Source organism: Arvicola amphibius, chromosome 7 (genome assembly GCF_903992535.2).
Source record: "Arvicola amphibius chromosome 7, mArvAmp1.2, whole genome shotgun sequence".
NCBI classification, from domain to species: Eukaryota; Metazoa; Chordata; class Mammalia; order Rodentia; family Cricetidae; genus Arvicola; species Arvicola amphibius.
The window spans coordinates 95,377,278-95,399,417 of NC_052053.1; the positions used below are offsets into that span (position 1 = coordinate 95,377,278).

General features: G+C 46.5%; 1 protein-coding gene across 4 annotated transcripts in view; it reads left to right on the forward strand.

Moving 5' to 3' along the window:
- Positions 1-19,727, forward strand: part of Zfyve1 (zinc finger FYVE-type containing 1) — a 60,839-nt gene extending 41,112 nt beyond the window's left edge. For all 4 annotated transcript variants that reach the window (XM_038336021.1, XM_038336020.1, XM_038336022.1 and 1 more), the window contains exons 5-12: positions 3,573-3,679; positions 6,567-6,675; positions 7,123-7,220; positions 7,316-7,433; positions 12,382-12,552; positions 13,953-14,133; positions 14,670-14,783; positions 18,166-19,727. In XM_038336021.1, the coding sequence (XP_038191949.1) occupies positions 3,573-3,679; positions 6,567-6,675; positions 7,123-7,220; positions 7,316-7,433; positions 12,382-12,552; positions 13,953-14,133; positions 14,670-14,783; positions 18,166-18,398 (1,131 nt within the window). In that variant the 3' untranslated portion in view covers positions 18,399-19,727. The remainder of the gene's footprint in view (positions 1-3,572; positions 3,680-6,566; positions 6,676-7,122; positions 7,221-7,315; positions 7,434-12,381; positions 12,553-13,952; positions 14,134-14,669; positions 14,784-18,165) is intronic.
- The last annotated feature ends 2,413 nt before the right edge of the window (positions 19,728-22,140 follow it).

Sequence of the window (22,140 nt, forward strand, 5' to 3'; positions counted from 1 at the left end):
CAAAACCAGCAACAAGGATATAACCAGAGGCATTTTATTCTGCTTGGTTCTTCAGCCACTTTTAAAATAATCACTCAGAAGCTTTATATTAATTACAAACTGTTTGGCCTACTAGCTCAGGCTTATTATTAACTAGTTCTTACAACTTAAATTAACCCATTTCTATTTTTCTATAATTTACTATGAGGCTCATGTCTTGTTACCTTACATCTTGCTTCTCTGGCGTCTCCGACTCTGTCTTTTCTCTCCTTGTATTGTTTGGCTTTCCCGCCTAGCTATATTCTGCCCTGCCATAGGCCAAAGCAGCTTTATTCATCAGCCAATAAAAGCAGCACATATTCATTACAGAAGGGCACCACACAAAACAAGGATAACAGCAGCAACTAACATGCCACACGTTCCACATGGTTCTTAGTGTTGTTTGTGAGATCTAGTGAAGAAAGTGGTACAGGTGTGACTCTTTCTTAAAAAACAAAACACACAGACTGCAGACCTTCAGCCACACACTGACATGACTTTGCAGGCCTCGGGTTTCTATCAGGGTTCTCTAAAGGAACAGAACCGATAGACATATGTACACAAACACACACGGATTAGAGTGACTTACGGGCTGTGTTCTAAGTAGTCCAGCACTGGCTGTCTCCCATGGGAAGGTCAAGGATCTGATAGTTGTTCAGTCCATAAGACTGGATGTCTCAGCTGTCCCCGTCTGGTGCTGGAGTCCCAGGGAAGCTCTAGAGAGCGGCCATTTCAGTCCAGGTAGAATCCTGAAGAAGTTGGTTCTAACTCCAGCCAAGGAATGGCTCAGGGACAGGATAGACCAGCTTGTCACTAAGAGTGAGGACAAGCAGCCAAAAAGCAAAAGCTCCCTGCTCCCGTGTCCTTTTATGTGGGCTGCCACCAGAAGGTGTGGCCCAGATTTAGGGTGGGTCTTCTGACCTCAAAAGATTCAACCAAGAAGAATCCCTCCCAGGTGTGTCCAGCTGCTTGGGCTTTAGTTAATTCCAGGTGTAGTCAAGCGGAGAGCCACAGTAAACCATCATACTTTACCCTTTCTTATAAAATACCTTCCCAAGGGGGCTGGAGAGACGGCTCAGGGGTTAAGAGCACTTGCTGCTCTTCCAGAGGGCCTGGGTTCAATTCCCAGCACCCACATGATGCTTACATCTGTAACTAATCCCAGGGGACTCAACACCCTCTTCTGGTGTCCTCAGACACCAGATGTACAGTGGTACACAGGCATAGATGCAGATAAAACACCCATATACATAAAATAAAAAATTAAAAAATATAACTTCCCAAGTCTTTTGGTGATTTAATAAGATGATGTTTTTCACTGTTTTTCTATAGTTATCCTCATAAATTACTTATATCAACAATGTTATACTATAAATTATTATATAAATATTATGCCAATAATCTGAGAAACACAGCCTTAAGAGTTATCAAAAATTTGGCCATTTAAAGAATTAAAACTTTGAGGACTATGGGCATGAGAAAGGCTGGGGAAAGGCCATGACCAGAAGGAAGGGGATAGGAGTTGATTTAGGAGTGGGGGTCGATACTAGTCATTCCAGCCCCAGAAGACCTGGTTAGTTGCCTTTGAGGAGCAGTGCTGGGGTCTGGAGGTGGCTGCAAAGGAAATTTGCAGTGTTGTGCCCTAACCTGGGAGGAGAACGTGTGAAATCCATAGTGTTCACTTCAGCCTGCTTAGTGCCTAGTTCAGGTGTCTGATGCAATTGGTGCTCCCAGGAAGGCTGGAGACGGTCTTGAGTGGTTGGGAAGGCTACAGTGAAAGAGGTGAGACCAGCACATTCCGTGCTGGATAAGTCAGAGCCCACAAGTGGGTCCTTGTGCCCTGGCTATCACTTTATTCTCTTGATTTCACAGACTGTTCTAGTCTTTACTTTCACGTCTTTGTGCTTTTGCTAAGCCCCCAGTAGGATAGTGCTGATAATAACTTATGAAGTCTTTGTTAGCCTGACTCAAGGATTGCTTCTTGGCTGCTATCACTTACAAATGGTTTCTTATGGCCTCCTGGCTGTCCTTGCAGGATCTGAATTTGAGTGCCTTTGACAGCCAGGGCTACACAGAAAAACCCTGCTGTGTTCTAGCACATACATGAGTCCCTACTGCTGGTCTCACACTGACTTCACTCAGCACTGGCACCACATGGTTCTGTAGCCCTTGAGCCTGCAGCTCAGGTTAAGACTTTATAGGAAGAAGAAACCTGTTCTAGTGTTTTGCAGTTCTGGGCTAGAATTTATATAGGTCCTAATGCATTCTTAAGCAAGTGCTCACTGCTAACTTACAGCCCAGCTGTGGGAAGGATCCTTACGTAAGTTCCCATGATGTGAGACTCTTTAAAAAACTTGAAAAGTGGGCATAGTGACACACTCTTTAATCACAGCACTCCGTATGCAGATGAATCTGTGCGACTCTGGGACCCCTCTGGCCTACATCGCTAGTTGCAGTCTAGCCAGGACAAGCAAAACAAAAACTAATAAATAACCAGGTAGAGGCACACGTCTTTAATCCCAGCATTCGGGAGGCAGAGGCAGGGGGATCTCTGAGTTCGAGGCCAGCCTAGTCTACAGAGTGAGTTCCAGGATAACCAGGGCTACACAGAGAAACCCTGCTATGTTACAGCACACACATGTAACCCCAGCACTGGGAAAGTGAAGGTAGAAATGTCAGGAGTTCAAGGCCAGCCTGGCTATGTGAGAACCTGTCTGAAAATCACCAGAGCAACTCCGCTCACACTGGCCTCCAGTCCCACCTCATGTCCCTCACTGAAGGGACAACTCCAGATGCTTTTGTTTTCAACCCTTCCCCCTTTTCTTCCATCTGTAGTGCCCGGCTGCCTCAGACTTGGGTTGCTGAAGTTAGGGACACCATCAGAAGGCACAGAGGGCTTTAAAGCCTGGCGTGTCCTTTATTATTTGTATCATCAGGCTGAAGAATACTTCAACTACGAAGTAATAGTGGAATCGATTTGAAATGTTCTCTCTGCCTTTCAAGCACTTGATCTTTCATTTCAGTGTTTGGCCATTTGCCAACTTTTGGGTTAATAGAGTTGATAAATGACTGAGAAATAATACACACTGTCATTCTTACTGTTTTTTTTTCTTTCTTACAGATTCATTTTTTTTTCTGTGTTGAGATGGTTCTGTGGTCTAGTAACGTGTGGGGGAGCCAATGGTTAGAAAGGGGAGGGAACCCTAGGACACTCCCAGCTTGCTTCTTGGCTCCTACCCTTGAGTCTGAGTGCTTTCCCACAGGAAGTGAGCATCAGTCAGTATTGGTGATGGTTTTAAATAAAATGCTGCATGTGTGAGAGGTGCTTGTGACTTCTGAGGCAATTAAGGGATGAGAGTAACCATTTACTTTTGACCTCTTGGGCAATAGACTGCTTTTTCCAAGGTTTGCTGTGGTGAGAGTTGGTGCTCCCTGTGGTCCATCCTTGCAGGAGTCTCTAGGAGTGAGCTGGCCACCCTACAGAGGCAGGTGGGAAAGAGCCAAGCCTAGGCTTCTGCTGAGGGCTTTCACGGATCCCTTTCCCTCTTTGGCAGGCACTGAGCGACCGCTTCAGCGGTGAAATCCCCGATGACCAAATGGCGCACAGTTCATTTTTTCCAGATGAGTACTTCACCTGCTCCTCGCTCTGCCTCAGCTGTGGGTAAGTGAGAGCAGCCCTGCCCGTCCTCCAGCTTGGAGGCAGAAGCTGAGAGTATTGCTCCTGACTTGGGTGTGTGGTCCAGCCACCTGATTGCTAGTTAAATTAAAGACTGGGGGGGTGGGGGGAGTTGGGTGGGCAAGATGGCTCAGCAAGTAAAGGTTCCTGCTGCTAAACCCGAAGACCTGAGTTTGATCCCTGGGACTCGTGTGGTAGAAAGAGAGAACTGACTCCCACAAGTTGTCCACCTCTGCTCAGAGAGGGGGGGGGAGAAGGGGGAGAGGAGAGAGAGAGAGGAGAGGAGAGATTAAAAATTAAGAAAATAGATTCCCAGGTACTGGTAAGGCCTCATGGTGCACTTCCAATAAAGTCCAGGTAATCCTCCTGGTCTGGAGATCACCTTTGGCGCAGTGAGGGCTTCAGGAATGCTTGTTAGGAGAAGCTGCCTGAAGCCCGGTGTAGATCTGAGTGGTTGGCTTCTGGTGTAGGCAGGGGCTGGGTTGCCTGCTTTTCTCTGGTTCTTTAGCCCCACATTTCAGGGGTGGTTGTTTTTTTATACTATTCTATTTCTTCAGCTAGTGCTCAAGTGTCCCATCCTCCCTCCCTGCTGTGTACAGAGCTCTGTGATAGGTACTGGGTAGTTATTTTCTTCATAAAGACAGATCCTTAGAACACAGCAGAATTTTCTAAGGAACATTCAGAATTGAGGCCAAGACCCCCCAGGGGAATCTTGCAGGATCCAGGGATCTTCCCTGGATGGATCTGGGGTGTGCCCTTGGCAGTGGTGTATTCACAAGGCTCCTGCGGGTATTCTGAAGTGTGCTGTAAGCTGAGAGCATTGGGTTAGAATAATTCTCCACCTTCAACCTGGAACACCTTTAGTCATTCAGTACAGGCTGTGGGTCAGCAGGACTGGATGGGGCCTGAGACACGCCTGTGTCCTGATGAAGTTTCCGGGTGCTGCTGCTGCTGTCTGTGGACCCCACCTGGCTGCAGAGGGGTTGGAGCAGTGACTCACAAATGCTCACATGAACAGAGGAACTCAGAGGGTGTTAAACTGCTTAGTTCCATTTCAGATTTAGTAGATCTGCAAAGAAATCTGAGAATTGGTGGTGGTTTTGAAACCTACCCAGGCGATGGTGACACTGCTTATAGACACTGCTTAGGGATTGTTGTATCATTTTAAGCTGTTGAGAGCAACTAAATCTCAGTCTTATTCCTTGCCTGATGGGTCCTGTGGATCTAAACATAGTGTGTTAAGGCCATGGTACCTGTAGACACGCTTCCAAATTCTCTTTACCTCTGGATTGTTCCCACCATCTATTCCATATCCTCCACCCTTGCCCATTTACAAGAGACCTGATTCTTTTTTTTTTTTTTTTTTTTTTGGTTTTTCGAGACAGGGTTTCACTGTAGTTTTAGAGCCTGTCCTGGAACTAGCTCTTGTAGACCAGGCTGGCCTCGAACTCACAGAGATCCGCCTGCCTCTGCCTCCCAAGTGCTGGGATTAAAGGCGTGCGCCACCACCGCCCGGCGAGACCTGATTCTTTATGAATGGCCTTTGGCCTTGAATTCTACACCTCATCCGAGGGCTACAGAACCATTTCTGACCTGGGTGAAAAGCCTCTTGAATCTACACAGAGGAACCTTGTCTCAAAAATCAAATAAAAAAGACAGTTGGTGGTGGCGCACACCCTTAATCCCAGCACTTGGGAGGCAGAGGCAGGCAGATCTCTGTGAGTTCAAGGCCAGTCTGGTCTACAAGAGCTAGTTCCAGGACAGGCTACAAAGCAAAAATCAAAACAAAACAAAACCCCACAAAAAAATGAAACAAAATTTTAAAAAGCTCCTTGAATTTACAGTGGAGGGTGGGGGCGTTGTGGGGCCTTCACTTGTGAAGGGCTCAGAAGGAGCAGTATTAGCTGCCGGTGTGACTTAACCTTCTCACTCTGCCTTAGTCCAGCAGGAGAAGATTGAGCACTGTTAGGTCATCACCTTTCATTCTGAGCATCTGCAGGATTTCTAGAATTTTCTGTTATCACAGGGAAACCCTAAAGTGCTGATCTCTGTTTCTGCCTTGTCAGCATGGTAGAGCTTGCTGTTCACTTGAAAAGTTTTTGTGGTTTATCAGTGAGCTTCCCCTCTATACAATGCCAGATTTGGGGGCTTGCTTTTCATTTTTACCTTTTGATAGCCATATAGTTTAATTTTCCTGTCTTAGTTGCTTTTCTGTTGCTGTGAAGAGATACCATGACCAAAGCAACTTACAAAAAAACAGAGCATTTAAAAGATTTGGAGCCCATGGTATCATGGGGAAGCATTGCAGTGGGTGGGGGAAGAGAGAGAGAGAGAGAGAGAGAGAGAGAGAGAGAGAGAGAGAGAGAGAGAGAGAGAGAGAGAACACTAACTGGAAATGGTGTGGGCTTTTGAAACCTCAAAGGCGGTCCCAATGACATACCTGCTCCAACAAGGCCATGCCTCCTAATCCTTCCCAAACACACCACCTGGGGACCAAGCGTTCAGACATATGAACATATTAGTACTATTCTTATTTAAACTACCCATCTCCATTTCATTCCTTTTGTATTTTTAATTTCTTGAGACCTGCTTAGCTTTCATCTCTAGTCAAGCTGATGTCTTCTGTCTCTTTCAATTTTCCTGAGGAGAGCCAGGTTGATTTTTCTCTTCCCCATTTCCCCATTCAGGCTAATGTTACTTACTCTCTGTTGTGACTGAGTATTGCAGAGGGCCTTGTGTGTGGGTAACCCACTCTCTGTGTGCAGGACCCAGGTCTGGTTTTGGCCCCATGCCTCTCAGATCCAGACACTTCCTTGTGAGGGATACTGTCGTCTCAGACCCCTCTCTCACTGTCATGTTTGGCCCCCTTTAGGGTTGGATGTAAGAACAGCATGAACCATGGCAAGGAAGGAGTGCCTCATGAAGCTAAGAGCCGCTGCAGGTACTCCCACCAGTATGACAACCGAGTTTACACCTGTAAGGTGAGTCTGTGGAGTCACTCAGTCCTCCAACCGGGAAAATTCTAGAAACCCTGTGGTGATCAGAATGAGAAACCCTTGATCCATCAGTGCCTACACCTCATTCTGGGGCCTCGTCTGTTTTTGCTCTTCTCTCCTGTTAAGCTCATGGCTAAGGATCATCTGTTCACTTCTGAGCAGAACTGCTTCTTAGGAAACTAATTTAGATCGATTTTTTTTTTTCTGTCTATGCCAGGCATATAATTTAGAGCATAGTTTTGGGTCCCAAGCTAATTCACAGTTCTTGTCATAGAAGGCATTCACTGACTTCTTTAGAGAACTGACCTCCTTCTGGGGTGCTAAACTCAAGGCATGTACCCCTCAGCTGGTGTGATTTGTGGGGTAGGGGTGTGAGGAGGTCGTGGGGCTCAGTATACCTAGAATAAACTGGCAGAGTACTCCATATTTCAGGCCTGCTATGAGAGAGGCAAGGAAGTCAGCGTGGTGCCCAAAACATCTGCCTCCACGGACTCCCCCTGGATGGGTCTTGCAAAGTATGCCTGGTCTGGGTGAGTCTGAACAGCACAGCTAGAGGTTTCTCCTGTTTGTTTTCTTAGCACCTGGCAGAACAACACTGTTGACTTGCCAACCTGCCTCCTTGTAGGTATGTGATCGAATGTCCTAACTGTGGTGTGGTCTACCGGAGCCGGCAGTACTGGTTTGGGAACCAAGATCCTGTGGACACGGTGGTGCGGACCGAGATTGTCCATGTGTGGCCTGGAGTAAGACCTGTTCATTGGCTTCCCTCCTGTCTCCTGCTTGTCAGTTATCCTGTGTTTGTGTCTAGAGAGCTAGAGCTTGCTCACAGTAGAAAAGTCAGCCATGAGTTTCAGCATGTTAGTGGTTTAGAAGGGCGATCTGCAGAGCCCATCCTATTCTTCGTTTCTTATCTCTTCATTGCATAATTGATAGGAGCTCAACCTTGGATGAAATAGTCATTCTCAACCAGCAAGTAAGACTTCATTTTGTATGTTCTTACTTGTTTTCCATATGCATATGTACATTTTTTAATAAATTTATTTATTAAGTATACAATGTACTGCTGGCAAGGAAGACACCAGATCTCATTACAGATGGTTGTGAGCCACCATGTGGTTGCTGGGAATTGAATTCGGGACCTCTGGAAGAACAGCCAGTGCTCTTACCCTCTGAGCCATCTCTCCAGCCCCTACATTTTTTTATATATGTTCTTACTGTTCATTTATTTATGTAGAGATGGGGCCTAACTATGCTCTTAGTCTGGCCTTGAGCTCCCAGACTCAAGTAATTTCCTTGCTTGAACCTTCTGAGTAGCTGAGACTTATACATGCCCCAACAATGCTTGACCAGTTAATTTTACATGCCATTTTTTCTGCCATTTTCTTTTTTTAAATTTTTTAATTAATTAATTTATTTTATACAGTGTTTCGCTTGCATGTCTGCTTACAAACCAAAAGAGGGCACCAGATCTCATTACAGATGGTTGTGAGCCACTATGTGGTTGCTGGAAATTGAACTCAGGTCCTCTGGAAGAGCAGCCAGTGCTCTTAACCTCTGAGCCATCTTACTAGCTCTATTTTAAATTATTATTTTTTTAAGATTTATTTATTGTATATACAATGTTTTTGTCTGGGTGCTGGAGAGATGGCTCAGAGGTTAAGAGCACTGGCTGCTCTTCCGGAGGACCTGAGTTCAATTCCCAGCAACCACATGGTGGCTCACAGCCATCTGTACTAGATCTAGCGCTCTCCTCTGACATGCGGGCATACATGGAGGCAGAATGTTGTATACATAATAAATAAATAAAAAACAAACAATGTTTTTGTCTGCATGTGTGCCTGCAGGTCAGAAGAGGGCTCCAGATCTCACTATAGATGGTTGTGAGCCACCATGTGGTTACTGGGAATTGAACTAACTAAGGACTTCTAAAAGAACAGCCAGGGCTCTTAACACTGAGCCATCCCTCCCTGCCTTTTTCTCATGCTAGTTTGACTAAGTACTGTGGTTTGATTTACCATTTCCTTATTTTTGACATTTATTCATTTTATGGTTTCCTTTTAATGAAAATGCTTTAGTGACTATCTGCATATGGGAAAGCTATTTCTGTGTTCTGGGAAATTGTGTGTGCGCGTGTGTGCACGCACACACACGTACATGCACACGTGCTTATGCTGCAGCACGCATGAGGAGGTCAGAGGACAACTTGTGGAAGTTGGTTCTCCCTTTCTACCATGTGGTCCCAGGGGTTGGACTTGGGTTATCAGGTTTGACAGGAAATGCCTTTACCGTCTGAGCCATCTTCTAAGATGGGACATTTCAGTGAAGTACATTCTAGAAAGTAGGTTTCTTTTGAGATAGGGTTTTGTTCTATTGTCCAGGATGGCCTCCAGCTTGTGAACCCAGGATTACTGTAGGCTTTTCTTACTGTTTTCCACTTTGACTGTTGAATTTGGGGTATTGGAGAACTAGGTCTGTGTAGAAGATTTCCATCCTGTGTCTGTCGCTGCTCACAGTAGTCTTGGTAGAGCACGTCTGTTTAAGCTCCTGGGGAGGCTGAGACAGGACAATGGCTTGGACCCAGGAGTTTGAGTCCAGCTTGGGTTGACATTAGAAAGTCCTTGTCTCAGAAAAAATCAAATCACTATTCATGTTTAGAATTACTCACACATCGTAACAAATTCAACACAACTAATTTTCTTGGAGGGGGTTATTTTATTGTACTGTTCTCCTTGCTGGATAATTGCTGCAGCAGTGATATCCAAGCTCACGCAGATCATTTAGCCCAGGAGTCATGCTGGTCAGCTTCTGTTCCTGTAAGAAATACCTGAGATGACCACCTTATAAAGCAGAAAGGTTTTATCTGATTTGAACTTTGCTATCTGTGACTAGTTGGCTAGGTTGTTTGTGACTATGGTGGGTGTACGCGATGGAGGGAACCCAGTTGTCTCCAGGCTAGTAGAGTTTTCTCTCTCACCTGCCAGCTCCCAAATAACCACAGAGAGACTTATTAATTATAAATGCTTGGCCGATATCTTAGACTTATTACTAACTAGATCTTACAACTTAAATTAGCCTATATTTCTTATCTAAGTTCTACCACATGGTTGGTACCTTTTTGCAGTACAGCATATTCATCTTGTTTCTCTCCCTGCCTCTCCTGTCGACTCTTCCTGCCTAGCTATTGGCCATTTAGCTCTTCATTAAACCAATGATAGCAATACATCTTCACAGTGTACAAAAAGATTGTTCCACAACATATGGGATGGAGGGAACCCATTTGCTTTGAGGTTAGGAATCAAGAGAAGAGACCAGCATCAAGAGCATGTCCCTAATGGTATTCTTCCTTCCTCCCTCCCTCCCTCCCTTCCTTCCTTCCTTTTTTAAAGGTTTATTTATAATGTATATAGTGTTCTTCCTGCATGTATGCCTGCATGACAAAAGAGGGTATCAGATCTCATTATAGATGGTTGTGAGCCACCATGTGGTTGCTGGGAATTGAACTCAGGACCTCTGGAAGAGCAGGCAGTGCTCTTAACCTCTGAGCCATCTCTCCAGCCCCAGAGGTCTTATCCTTTTCATGTCAGTGTTTCATAGAGCCAAGCTGCAGAACAAATCAACGGGCAGTCTAGATCCAAGCTGCATCAAGTCCTTTCTGCAATCCGCCGTGGAGCTTTCTTGGGTCATGCAGGCACATAGAGTTGAGAATTTCTTGCCTTTTTCCTTCTTACAGAATTTCTGGCCCTTCAGACATTTGTTACTGTCATGTGATTTTTTTTTTTTTTTGAGCCTACCTATTTGATTTGGTGGCCTTTGGTGTAGGCTGTCCTGTCTCAAGGCCTTGGAAAGCAATCAAGCAGGAACTTTAGTTTCTGTCTCATGAAAACAGCACCTCAGCTGCAGTCTTCTTAGTCCTTGGAGCTAGAATACCTTGCATTCTGTGTGTCTGTCTGTTCATTCACTTGTTCTTTCATTATTTTAATGTATGTGGTTAAAGTTCTGCATGTCCAGAATTGAGCTAGATACTTGGAATAAGGTAGGTCACTATTCTGAGTTCACTGAAGCATGATTAATAAAAACTCAGAGAAATTGGGAGTTCAACCTGAAGGTCAGAAAAGCAAAATAGCCAGCCACTGGCTCTTGCCTCGACCTCAGTCTGAAATGGCAACCCTGACTCTAGGAATCTCAGAATGAGACTGTGCCTGAATGCTGTCTCTTCCTGTTTTATAATCCTCTCTAGTTCTGGGATTAATGGCATGCACCAACTAGTGTGGCTATTGGGATTAAAGGTGTGTGTTACCACTGGTAAGTAAGGCTGACCAGTGGGGCTGTTTTACTCTCTGATTTTCAGACAAGCTTTATTTATTAAGATACAAATAGGGGCTAGAGAGGTGGCTCAGAGGTTAAGAGCATTGCCTGTTCTTCCAAAGGTCCTGAGTTCAATTCCCAGCAACCACATGGTGGCTCACAACCATCTGTAATGAGGTCTGGTGTCCTCTTCTGGCCTGCAGACATACACACAGACAGAATATTGTATACATAATAAATAATTTTTTTAAAAAAAAGATACAAATAAAATTTGTAAAATTATATAATTTCAAAAAAAAAAAAGCAGTAACACGTGACCAGTCTTCAAAGTTATGTTTCCTGAAGCAATAAAAAGACAGAGAACCCTAAGTGATGACAAGTAGTGGAGAGGAGGACATGCTTGAACAGTGGGAACTGTTTGTCTTGCTGTGAAGATCACCATAGAGAAAAGGGATTTAGGGCTTTTCTCCATGACTTGGTAATGTAAATCATCAGGGAATGGCAGAGAATAGCTCAAAATAATCTGCTTAGGAAATCCCAGAGAATATCCACCAATTCTTTAACATTGAACACCTCAAATGTTGTGTTCCTTTTTCCTCTGAGCATACTCTGTATGTGAGTAGCAGTGGTGGAGACGGGTCTTAACACTGGGGAGCTCACCATCCTGTGCCATCTATGAAGGGCACCAATCCCCTGTAAGTGGTTTGTCTCCCTTGTTCAGGATGTACCCTTTGTTAGGAGAACATTTTCAGACATTATGTTCAGTGTGTCTCATTTTTGGTTTATCTGATTTTTCATTGTGCGTTTTGGATCTTGAGAAAGATCACAGGAATAATTGCATATATTTCATATTATCCTGGAGAGCTGGTATGGAGAGCTGGTATGTGACCTCTTACTCAAGAATTTACTGCAGAAGCAGAAATTTCATGAAAATTTAGACAGAATAAAACTTATTCAAGCTAAAAAAAAGATACAAATAAAATGCCACTATAGTCCACAGTCCAGTAAGTTTTAGATACACATGTAATATCTACTATACTGACAGATACAGGATTCTTAGAGATTTTCCTGTATTAGGGGAACTGGGAGGAAGGGTTCCTAACTGAGGTCAGTGTGGACTTACAGTGGGATGCATCGCCTTCTGTACTGTAGGGTAGAGTTGGTCTTGAGTTGAGCACCTGTACATCAGATGTCATGGTCACCCTGGTGAGAATCCATCTGTGCTGACTGGTGCGTGGGAAATCGCTAAGCAGCTAGTGAGATTGCCAGTCTGTCTCCCTTCTGCCCTGCCTGGTGGCTTACTGTTATGAGTTGGTCCCAGATGGCCCTCTCCTTTTCCTCCCTGCACTCAGAGATTAATGAGTCCCTGTGTTTTTCCCATTGCAGACTGATGCATTTCTGAAGGACAACAACAATGCTGCCCAGCGTCTGTTGGATGGGATGAACTTTATGGCTCAATCAGTGTCCGAGCTTAGCCTTGGACCCACTAAGGCTGTGACTTCTTGGCTAACAGACCAGATTGCCCCTGCCTACTGGAGGCCCAACTCCCAGATCCTGGTATGTTGTAGGAGTCCTCTTGAGTCCTGACATATACCACCCTGCTTATGCTACTTTGCCTGGTACTCAGCTGGTTCCAAGAGGGAGGCACAAACATTTCCCCCACCTAGAGTTAGCTCTAGGAGCTTGGGAAGGGTTCAGCTTTAGGATGCTTCTTTGCTTCTGGACTTCCTTTTATATCCTGTATTTTCTTTGTCATGGATTGTATATCTGAATCTGTGAGAGCCAGTTAATATTGCCTAGATGTCAAAATTCACAGCTACAGAATCTGGAGAAAGGAGTCTTTTAAGGTCATTCTGGTCTTGATCCACAATTCTCTAGGGTACCCACAACCTGGAGTCAGTTTTTGTCCAAACACCTGCAACAGGAAACACTCTGCCCCTCTCATTTCTGTATTCAGGGAAGAATTACAACTAGAAAGAGGGGTGTAGTTTTTATTTTTTAAATATATATTTATTATGTATATAGTGTTCTGCCTGCGTGTATGCCTGCATGCTAGAAGAGGGCACCAGATCTCACTATAGGTGGTTGTGAGCCACCATGTGGTTACTAGGAATTGAACTGGGGACCTCTGAAAGAACAGTCAGTGCTCTTAACCTCTAAGCCATCTCTCCATCCCCATAGATGGTTTTTTACTCTTTGGGGGCCCACCACCCAGCTCCTAAATAAACACATCAAGACTTATTCTTACTTATGAATGCTGGCCTTAGCTTGGCTTGTTTCTAACCTGCTTTGCAAACTTGAATTATCCCATTTCTCCTTAACTATGTTTTGCCTCTGGGCTTTTTATCTTTTTTTTTTTTTTATTCGATATATCTTTTTTTCATTCTTACTCCAGGGTTGGCTATGTGGCTGGGTTGTTGCCCCTGGCATTCTCCTCTCCTCCTATTCTCACTCCTCACTCCCTTCTTAGAGTTCTCCTCCTGTTTATTCTCTCTGCCCCTCTAGTCCTGCCTCTTTCTCTCTCCTGCCTAGCTGTGACCAATCAGATGTTTTAGGCAGGCAAATTGACACAGCTTCACAGAGTTAAACAAATGCAACATAAAAGAATGAAACACAGCTGGGCTTTAATCCCAGCACTCAGGAGACAGAGGCAGGTGGATCACTGTGAGTTCGAGGCCATCCTGGTCTACAAGAGGTAGTTCCAGGACAGTCTCCAAGGTTATAGAGAAACCCTGTCTCAAAACAAACAAAGACTGAAACACACCTTTGCATCGTTAAATATTCTATAGCACAAACGAATGTAACACATCTTAAACTAATATTCCACAGCAGTGTGGGTTTGACTGAGCTGGAACCCACCTCTCTAGGAGTTTGTGGGTGTCCTCATGCCTGCTCCCCAGTCAAGCAGGTAGGTATATAGACCCTTGCCTCTCTGTTTTGTTTTGGAATCGGAACAGAGCTGCAACCAGTGTGCAACATCCTTCAAAGACAACGACACCAAGCATCACTGCCGGGCCTGTGGTGAGGGTTTCTGCGATAGCTGTTCATCCAAGACACGGCCAGTTCCTGAGCGGGGCTGGGGACCCGCGCCCGTCCGGGTGTGTGACAACTGCTACGACGCCAGGAATGTCCAGTTAGGTAACGTGGGCTCAGAAGCTGTGAGTCACCCTCCTTCACTCTCTGAATGTTGGGCACTGGGTGCTCACTGCTCCAACCATGTCACTCCTGAGAGCAGTTGCTTCAATGGCCGGGGCTAGGCATCCCCTGGCTCCTTCTTAGCATAGGCCAGCATGATGCTGGTCTTTGGGGGTGGAGATTTGGGAGGCAGGATTGAACCTGGCCTGGCCTGAGCTCTGAACTCATTGGTGCTTCTTAGAGAAAAACATCTGCATATAGCTGATGAGTTCTGGTAAGCCAGAGATGAGCTTAGATTGAGTCCTCTTTCTGTAGAAAGTTCTAGGTCTTTCTCCCAGAGCCAATCTGGTTGATTTGAAAAATAAATTATAATCAACCCTAGAAAGTTGGAGGTTAAAGGACAAGAGTTGCCCTTGCCAGTTTCAGGGTCACTTCCTTTCAGTTACTGAGGGAATCCAGAAGCGTTTCACTGTGGCCCTCTGAATTCCCACTTGAGAAATGACTGTGGAGAGGCAGCAGCTATCCCTTGTCATCCACAGATGTGGCTGAGGTGCAGGCAGATGACGAAGGTGGAACACTGATTGCCCGGAAGGTGGGTGAAGCTGTGCAGAACACCCTGGGCGCCGTGGTGACAGCTATTGATATACCACTAGGTGAGCCCGGGCAGTGCCTCTCTCGGTGTAATGCAGGTAGGATGAGGGGCTCAGGGTGCCCTAGATGTCATTTCACATGCTTGCTTACTGGATTGAACTTGGCAGCAAGGAATGAAGGGAAGCCCTGCATTTGCTTTTTTTTTTTGTTTTTTTTGTTTTTGTTTGTTTGTTTGTTTTGTTTGTTTGTGTTTTTTTTGTTTTGTTTTTTTGAGACAGGGTTTCCCTGTAGTTTCTAGAGTCTGTCCTGGAACTAGCTCTTGTAGACCAGGCTGGCCTCGAACTCAGAGATTCGCCTGTCTCTGCCTCCCGAGTGCTGGGATTAAAGGCGTGCGCCACCACCGCCCGGCTTCCCTGCATTTGCTTTTGTGCTGCATCCGTTAGTGGCATCAGCATCATTCCTGGAGGCCTGACTTTCTACCGCCTGTGTCTATACATAAAGTGGTGTGCAGCCAGCGGTCAGAAAGTCTGCTTATTCCCCTAGGGTCAGTGCCTGGAGTCACTGTCTGAATATCACAGGTAGCATCTGAACTGATTTGGGAGGTCCAAGCTGACCTTAGGAGGACAGTTAGGAACTGCACTCAGTGGAGCCTCCCACTTCTGTGTGTTCTCTGGCCTTTCCCACGGAGTCCGTGGTAGCAGACCAACCTCCATAGTATCTTGGGGTTTCAAGAGCTCGTGTTTTGGGGCTAGAGAAGTGGCTCCATGGTTTATAGCACTTGCTGCCCTCATAGAGGACCATGTTCAGGTTCCAGCACCGGTGTTAGACAGCTCACAACCACCTAGAACTCCAGTTCCAAGGAATACTCTCTTGGGGCTTCCATTTGTCTGTGTACATGTGTACACACACATAGACACACAGAGCCTTCCATGTCACCCACATTCACATGGCTCATGCACATATAAATGAATAAATAAATCTTAAAAAAAAAAAACTGGCTGGGCAGTGGTGGCTCATTCCTGTGATCCTTGCACTTGGGAGGCAGAAGCAGGTGAATCTCTGAGTTCAAGGTCAGCTCTGATCTACAGAGTGAGTTCTAGGACAGGCTCCAAAGCTACACAGAGAAACCCTGTCTCAAAAAAAAAAATCAAAAAAGAAAAAACCCTAATGTATGAAGTGGTACAGGCTTTTAATCCCATCAATCTGGAGACACTAGCAGAGGCGAGGGGGGAGGGGGGGTCTCTGACTTTCAGACCAGTTTGGTCTACATAGCATGTTCTAGGCCAAGCAGGTATACATAGTAGGATTCTTTCTCAACAAAAGAAAAAGGAGAAGGCAGAAACAGCTAACGCTTTAACATTTGAAGTGATGGGAAGTATGCTTCTGTGATCTGTATTTTACCTGATGAGGTATCTCATTGGCCAAGCTATTGCTAACTCAGCATTTAAGATCCCTGCTCACCCTGTGTGGTGGCGCACGCCTTTAATCCCAGCACTCAGGCAGAGGCAGGTGGATCTCTTGTGAGTTCAAGGTCTACAGAGCAGAACAGCCAAGGCTACACAGAGAAACCCTGTCTCAAAAACCAAAACAACAAAAGATTACCGCTCTGCTCCCATTGTGAGGGGTACTTACCACCAGAGTGGGAAGAAGAGAGAAGCCAGTAATGGATGGAGGAGGACTTGGCAGGATAGGTGAGGCCTAGGATGCATTTTGGTGTACGGTAAGGGAGAGACCAGAGACCAGGGCTGCTAGGGATAAAAAATGGCTTAGAGGCGGGGTGGTGGTGGCGCACGCCTTTAATCCCAGCACTCAGGAGGCAGAGGCAGCTGGCCTCTTGAGTTCGAGGCCAGCCTGGTCCACAAGAGCTAGTTCCAGGACAGGCTCTAGAAACTACAGGGAAATCCTGTCTCGAAACCACCCCCAAAATAAAATGGCTTAGATCAAACTTACCTGGGTAGTCCAGAAAACACCCTGTGCTTTTGACTCAGTGGTATATAGGTGGATTTGCTCTGGCTTGAAGCTCGTATTTATCTGCCCTTGGTCATCTGGGAGGAGGGCCTGCCTCCTTGATGGGGGCAGTTTGTTTACCAGATGTTCCCTTGCTGCCATCTGATTGAGTTCAGCATGTGTTTTCTTTCTTTTTATTTTTTTCTTTTAGATTTTTACTGCAAGAGCAACAAGTGCTGTTTTGTTTTGGGTTTTTGTTTTGTTGAGAATTGGTTTCTCTGTGTAGCCCTGGCTGTCCTGAAACTCATTCTGTACACCACGCTGACCTTGAACTGAGGCCTGCCTCTGCCTTCTGAGTGCTGGGATTAAAGGTTTGCACCACCAAACCCGGCTTACAAGTGTTCTTAACTGCTGAGCCAACTCTCCAGCACAGGCATATGATTCCTGGTTGTTAAAGATGAATGAGCCCCTAAGAAGTGAACTCACCTTGCTTAATCCCCTCGTGTCCATGCTCAGTACTATGGTTTGACTGGACGTCTGACTACAGTGTCAAGGCTTCTCTGTGGTCCCTTCGATTGGTCGAGTGCAGCTTCACCTTGCTGTCACTTGGAGAGTGTAATAGACAGAGAAAGATGGTGCCACAGGTCCTGTGGTCAGGGGCGGAAACCTCACACCTTTCTTTGTTTTTGATTTGCCTATTATTGTGTTTGTGTGGCAGGTGCATACAAACATGCATGTGCCATGGCACACATATGTAGGTCAGAGGACAACTTGTAGGAGCTGGCTTTCTCCTTCTACCATGTGAGTCCTAGGGATTGAACTCAGGCTTGGTGGTGAGATTGCTCAGCTATTAAAGGCACCTCGGGCCCTGAGTTCTGTCCCTGGAACCCATCCAAATAAAGGTGGAAGAAAAGAACAGACTACAAAGTTACCTCTGGCTTCCACATAAAGCAGGGCTGGGATGTGCCTCACTTGCGAGAGTGTTTGGGTGGCATTCCTGCAGCCTTAGGTCTAATTCACCGCATAACACGGGTGCATTGATGCGTACCTGTAATCCTAGCACTGGAGAAGTGGAGGCAGGAGGATCACAAGTACAGGGTCATCCTCAGCAACAATGAGTCTGACGCCACCCAGGGCTACACGTCTCATAAAATACATGAATAAGGGCTGGAGAGATGGCTCAGGGGTTGAGAGAGAGCACTGAGTGTTCTTCCAGAGATACTGAGTTCAATTCCCAGCAACCACATGCTGACTCATAATCATCTGTAATGAGATTTGGCATCCTTTTTGGCCTGCAGCCATACATGCAGACAGAATACTTTATACATAATAAATAATCTTTAAAAAATTATGAATAAGAATAAACTGAAAAAACACAGCACAGTAATGGGTCTGTATGCAGCTGGGATGACAAGCCAAGAACTCGCAGATGGCCTCGGGGCAGGGTTGCAGTGTCCTAATGGGGTTGTAGTGTTCACCTTCCTTCTCTGATTTTAGGCCTGGTGAAAGATGCTGCTAGGCCGGCCTACTGGGTGCCCGACCATGAGATCCTGCACTGCCACAACTGCCGGAAGGAGTTCAGCGTCAAGCTCTCCAAGCACCACTGCCGAGCTTGCGGACAGGGCTTCTGTGATGAGTGCTCCCATGACCGGAGGGCTGTCCCCTCTCGTGGCTGGGACCATCCTGTCCGAGTCTGCTTCAACTGCAATAAAAAGCCCGGTGACCTTTAACCCCAGCTCCCTCTCCGACTCCTTCAGAATTCCTTAGGTTCTCAGGGTTAGAAACAGAAGTCTCACTGAGGTTGGCCTCCTGGTCACCTGTTGTGGTGTGTGCTCTCCTTTCACATCCCTGGGCCACTTCCCCTCAAGAAGTGAGCCTGGCTGTCGATCTGAAGGCATGAACCACCTCAGGGTACAGGACCGAGCAGCTCTCAGTAAAGGGGAATGGACTGAGTCCATTACATTTATTTCAATTAAAAATAATAAATCTATCTACCTGTATCTCCATATATCCATGTAGAGGGGATTTGGAGTGATTAAGGCTGCTTCTGCTTTGAAGACTTACCCCAGTGTGTCCCCAGCAAAGGGATAAGGTGGCCTTGGGTGCCAGTCTTCCACATGAAGCCAGACAGGTTCAGAGTCACCTTTGCTGCTCCTCCCCGAGCTTGGCAGAGGCTTTCCCGCCCTTCCCCCTCCTGCTCCTGGGCTGCCTGGATGACTGCTTTGGTTTGAACCTCCTCTTGCCTGAAGCAGCCTGGGGTGGGTGGGGGGGTCCGCCAGGCTTTCCCAGTGTGAGTTCTGGTCTTTGAGTCTAGCCTGTTCTAGGCAGAGATCATTGGCTTCGTGTGCTAGCCACTGGTGTATGTAGAGGGGCAGGGACTGGAGACAAAAAGTCAAAATGCAGGTGCTTGTGGCCCCTGCGGTTGGGGCGTCCAGGAGGAAGCAGGTATCCCCTAGCAGGGTATCTGTCTCCTTTCTTAGAAGGCTACACCCCACTCCTGAGTCAGCACGACACCTCCCCCTCTGCCCTGGAGTCCCAACCCGCTTCTGTCACACTAGAATTTTATTACTCAAAGTGTCTTATTGTTTCCAGACATAACCCCTCTGTCTGTTAGAGGGGGAGGGGTGATCATGAGAAGCCTTCCAGGGAAACAGCACAGAAAGGACTGTTGGTTGTGTTTTTTTAAATATATATATTTCAACAGATCATAAGGAAAAAAATACTCTGGTTCTTGCAAGAGAAACCAAATGAACAAATGTTTCTCAACAAGAGCCTGGACATCATATCGATCATGACTGGAAAGACTGTTGTGCTGAACTCCCATGGGGTGGAGTTCATCGTCAGTGGCCAAAAAAGAATTAAAGCAACATTGTTATCGATTGAACTGATGGGTGGGCGGAGCCTCGGGGAGGTATGTGGGCAGTCATTTCTGGGGTGTGTATCTGCCTGACGTGAGCCCTGGAATGGATTGGTCCTTCTTAGACCTGCTCCCTTCTGCCTCCTGAGGCCTGCTCTAGAACTGTCACCCGTTCACCACCATAAAGGAATCTTCCTGCTCAGCTGCTGTGTTGGCTCTTTACTCTCACGGCGCCTTCCTAGCTGGTTGCTAACAGCAGAAGGCGAGAGAGGCGTGTCTAAGAAAGGTAATAGCTTCCGTATAATCTTCAGCTTATTCCACAAGAACTTTTTCAGTACCATAAACCCATTTATATTTACACACACACACACTTAAGATGGAAAGTCTACTTATGTCAGGAGTTTTCCAAGGAGCTGGGACTTGAAAAGTGTGTCACCACACTAAATTTAGGATGGGTTTTAACCAGCCTCCTAATAGTTTACAGTCCCCATGCGCGAGCGCGCACCCACGCACATTCCATATCCTGTCCCAGGTTTCATGTGCCCGTGCACGTGTGTGCACACACAACACACACATTCCAATCCCTGTCCCAGGTTTCATGTACTCCAGGCGCAAACTTGAACCTCTCTGATCATCCTTGCCTCCACCTTCCAAGTGCTCAGATTACAGGTGTGCACCACCATGCCCGATTTACGTGTTGTTAGGTCTCAAACCTAAACCTTCCTGCATGCTAGGCAAGCACTGCCCATTGAACCGCATCTCTCGTCCTCATTTTCCAGCTCAGTATCCAGCATGTCCCGGATTAGTTTGCCAAGAAGGGCCTGGTTTTTATGATTGCTGTGAATGTCCGTTCACTTAGAGAAGGCGAATTGTGGTCTCGGAATTCTTGGTTGTGACCGCAGGGCTCTGTAAGGTCTCACAACACTGACATTCTTCTTTGACTCTGACATGGAAGGTTGGGGGCTGCGAGCTAGGGACAGCTGCAGCCAGGCCAAACATGGCTGGCCTGCTGGGTTGGCAGTTTGTAGCTCGGCGGCAGCTGTTTGGTCTGAGCTTCCGTGTGCGGTTGTGTCATGGTGCAGTTTGGGCATTACTACACCAAACTACAGATGAGGGTCAGTGGGAAACTGGTGCTGGGCCTCCGCGGGCCTTGTATGTCCCAGGCATGTGCTTACCACTTCGATGCCCCTCTGAATCTCTACTTCCTGTCACTCATTGTGCTGTCGTGTCCCTTTGTTACTACTGACACTGGCCTGCGGCTTTTCCTTTCCCTGCCTTTTCATTTTTTCCCCATTCCTTCTCTTATTTTTGGGAAGAGAGGTGGAAATTGGCTGTGTAAGACCCTGTTGTTCTGTCATTGCCTGGTGCTTGAGTGTGGATCCCGCTAACCATGTGGTGAGGTCATTTCTAGCCTCCCGCCTATCTCTGGATCTTCTCACAGATCTTACAGGAAATCTGCAAAACTTCTTTTCTTCATGCTGTTGAGTCCAGTGGAGGAGAGGAAGGACCTTGGCATCAGAAAGGGGCTCTTTTCTTGGCCAAAAACAAAAAACAAACAAAAAAATGGAATCCCAGCCTCAGCTAGGGAGGGGGTTGCTGGCTAAATGCAGGCTGAAAACAAGACCTGCAGAAACTTCAAGCGTCAAACCTCTCGGCTTGGTTCATTTTCTCCAGCTGGATGCCACAAATCTGACTAGCACCCTGGTTAAGAAATGGCATGGCTGCACTCCAGGAACAGCCCGTCCCTCTCCTCGCAGATAACCCCTGGCCCCAGCTGCACAGGTCACTTCCTCACTGGGTCCTTCATCCGGGCTTTAAAGAACTGCACAAAGCTAGCTTATAGGTGAGGATGGTCATTCATGAGCACAATGTTAGGGGAGGATAGTCCTGGCTAAGTGGTCTCCTAAGCAGTAGCCTGGTGGGACCCTTATGTCTCCTGGCTTTCTCAGCTGGTAGGCTTACTGGGAGTTGGAAAATCATTAGTTACCTGTTGCACTGCCAGGTATTGTGTGAGCTTTGGCTGTGTTCCCCAACCGGCCTGGAAGGTGGGTGTTGGTGCTCAGGGGTTTGTTGTTTTTGGTCTTTCGAGACAGGGTTTCTCTGTAGCTTTGGGACCTGTCCTGGAACTTGCTCTGTTGACCAGGCTGGCGTCGAACTCACAGAGATCCGCCTCCCCCCCCCCCCCTCCCGCCACAGTGGCTTGGATCTAAAGGTGTGCGCCACCACTGCCTGGTGGTGCTCATGTTTCACAGCTGAAGTGCAGAGCTGCCACCTGGTGTCAGTAACCAAGTCCTGAGAGGTGCCAAAGCGACTGCTTCTGCATTTTCCTTAGGACAGCTTAAAGGCCACTCTTCGTTATGATCAGGAGGGCTTGGCAGTCCAGCCTTCCCCATTGTTCTGAGGTTCATGGCATGTGACAACAGTAATGTTTCTCTATGCCAGCGATTGGCTCAGAGGTTAAAGAGATTGTTCTAGTTGGGAACACAAAAACAGGCTTCCAGGTGTTTAAAAAAAAAAAAGAAAATATAAGGTCCTGTCGTAATGGTAATTGTGCAACAATGTTTGTTATTTCCAACTTAGAATCATCTTCAGGGAGGAAACTGGATCTGTGCCTG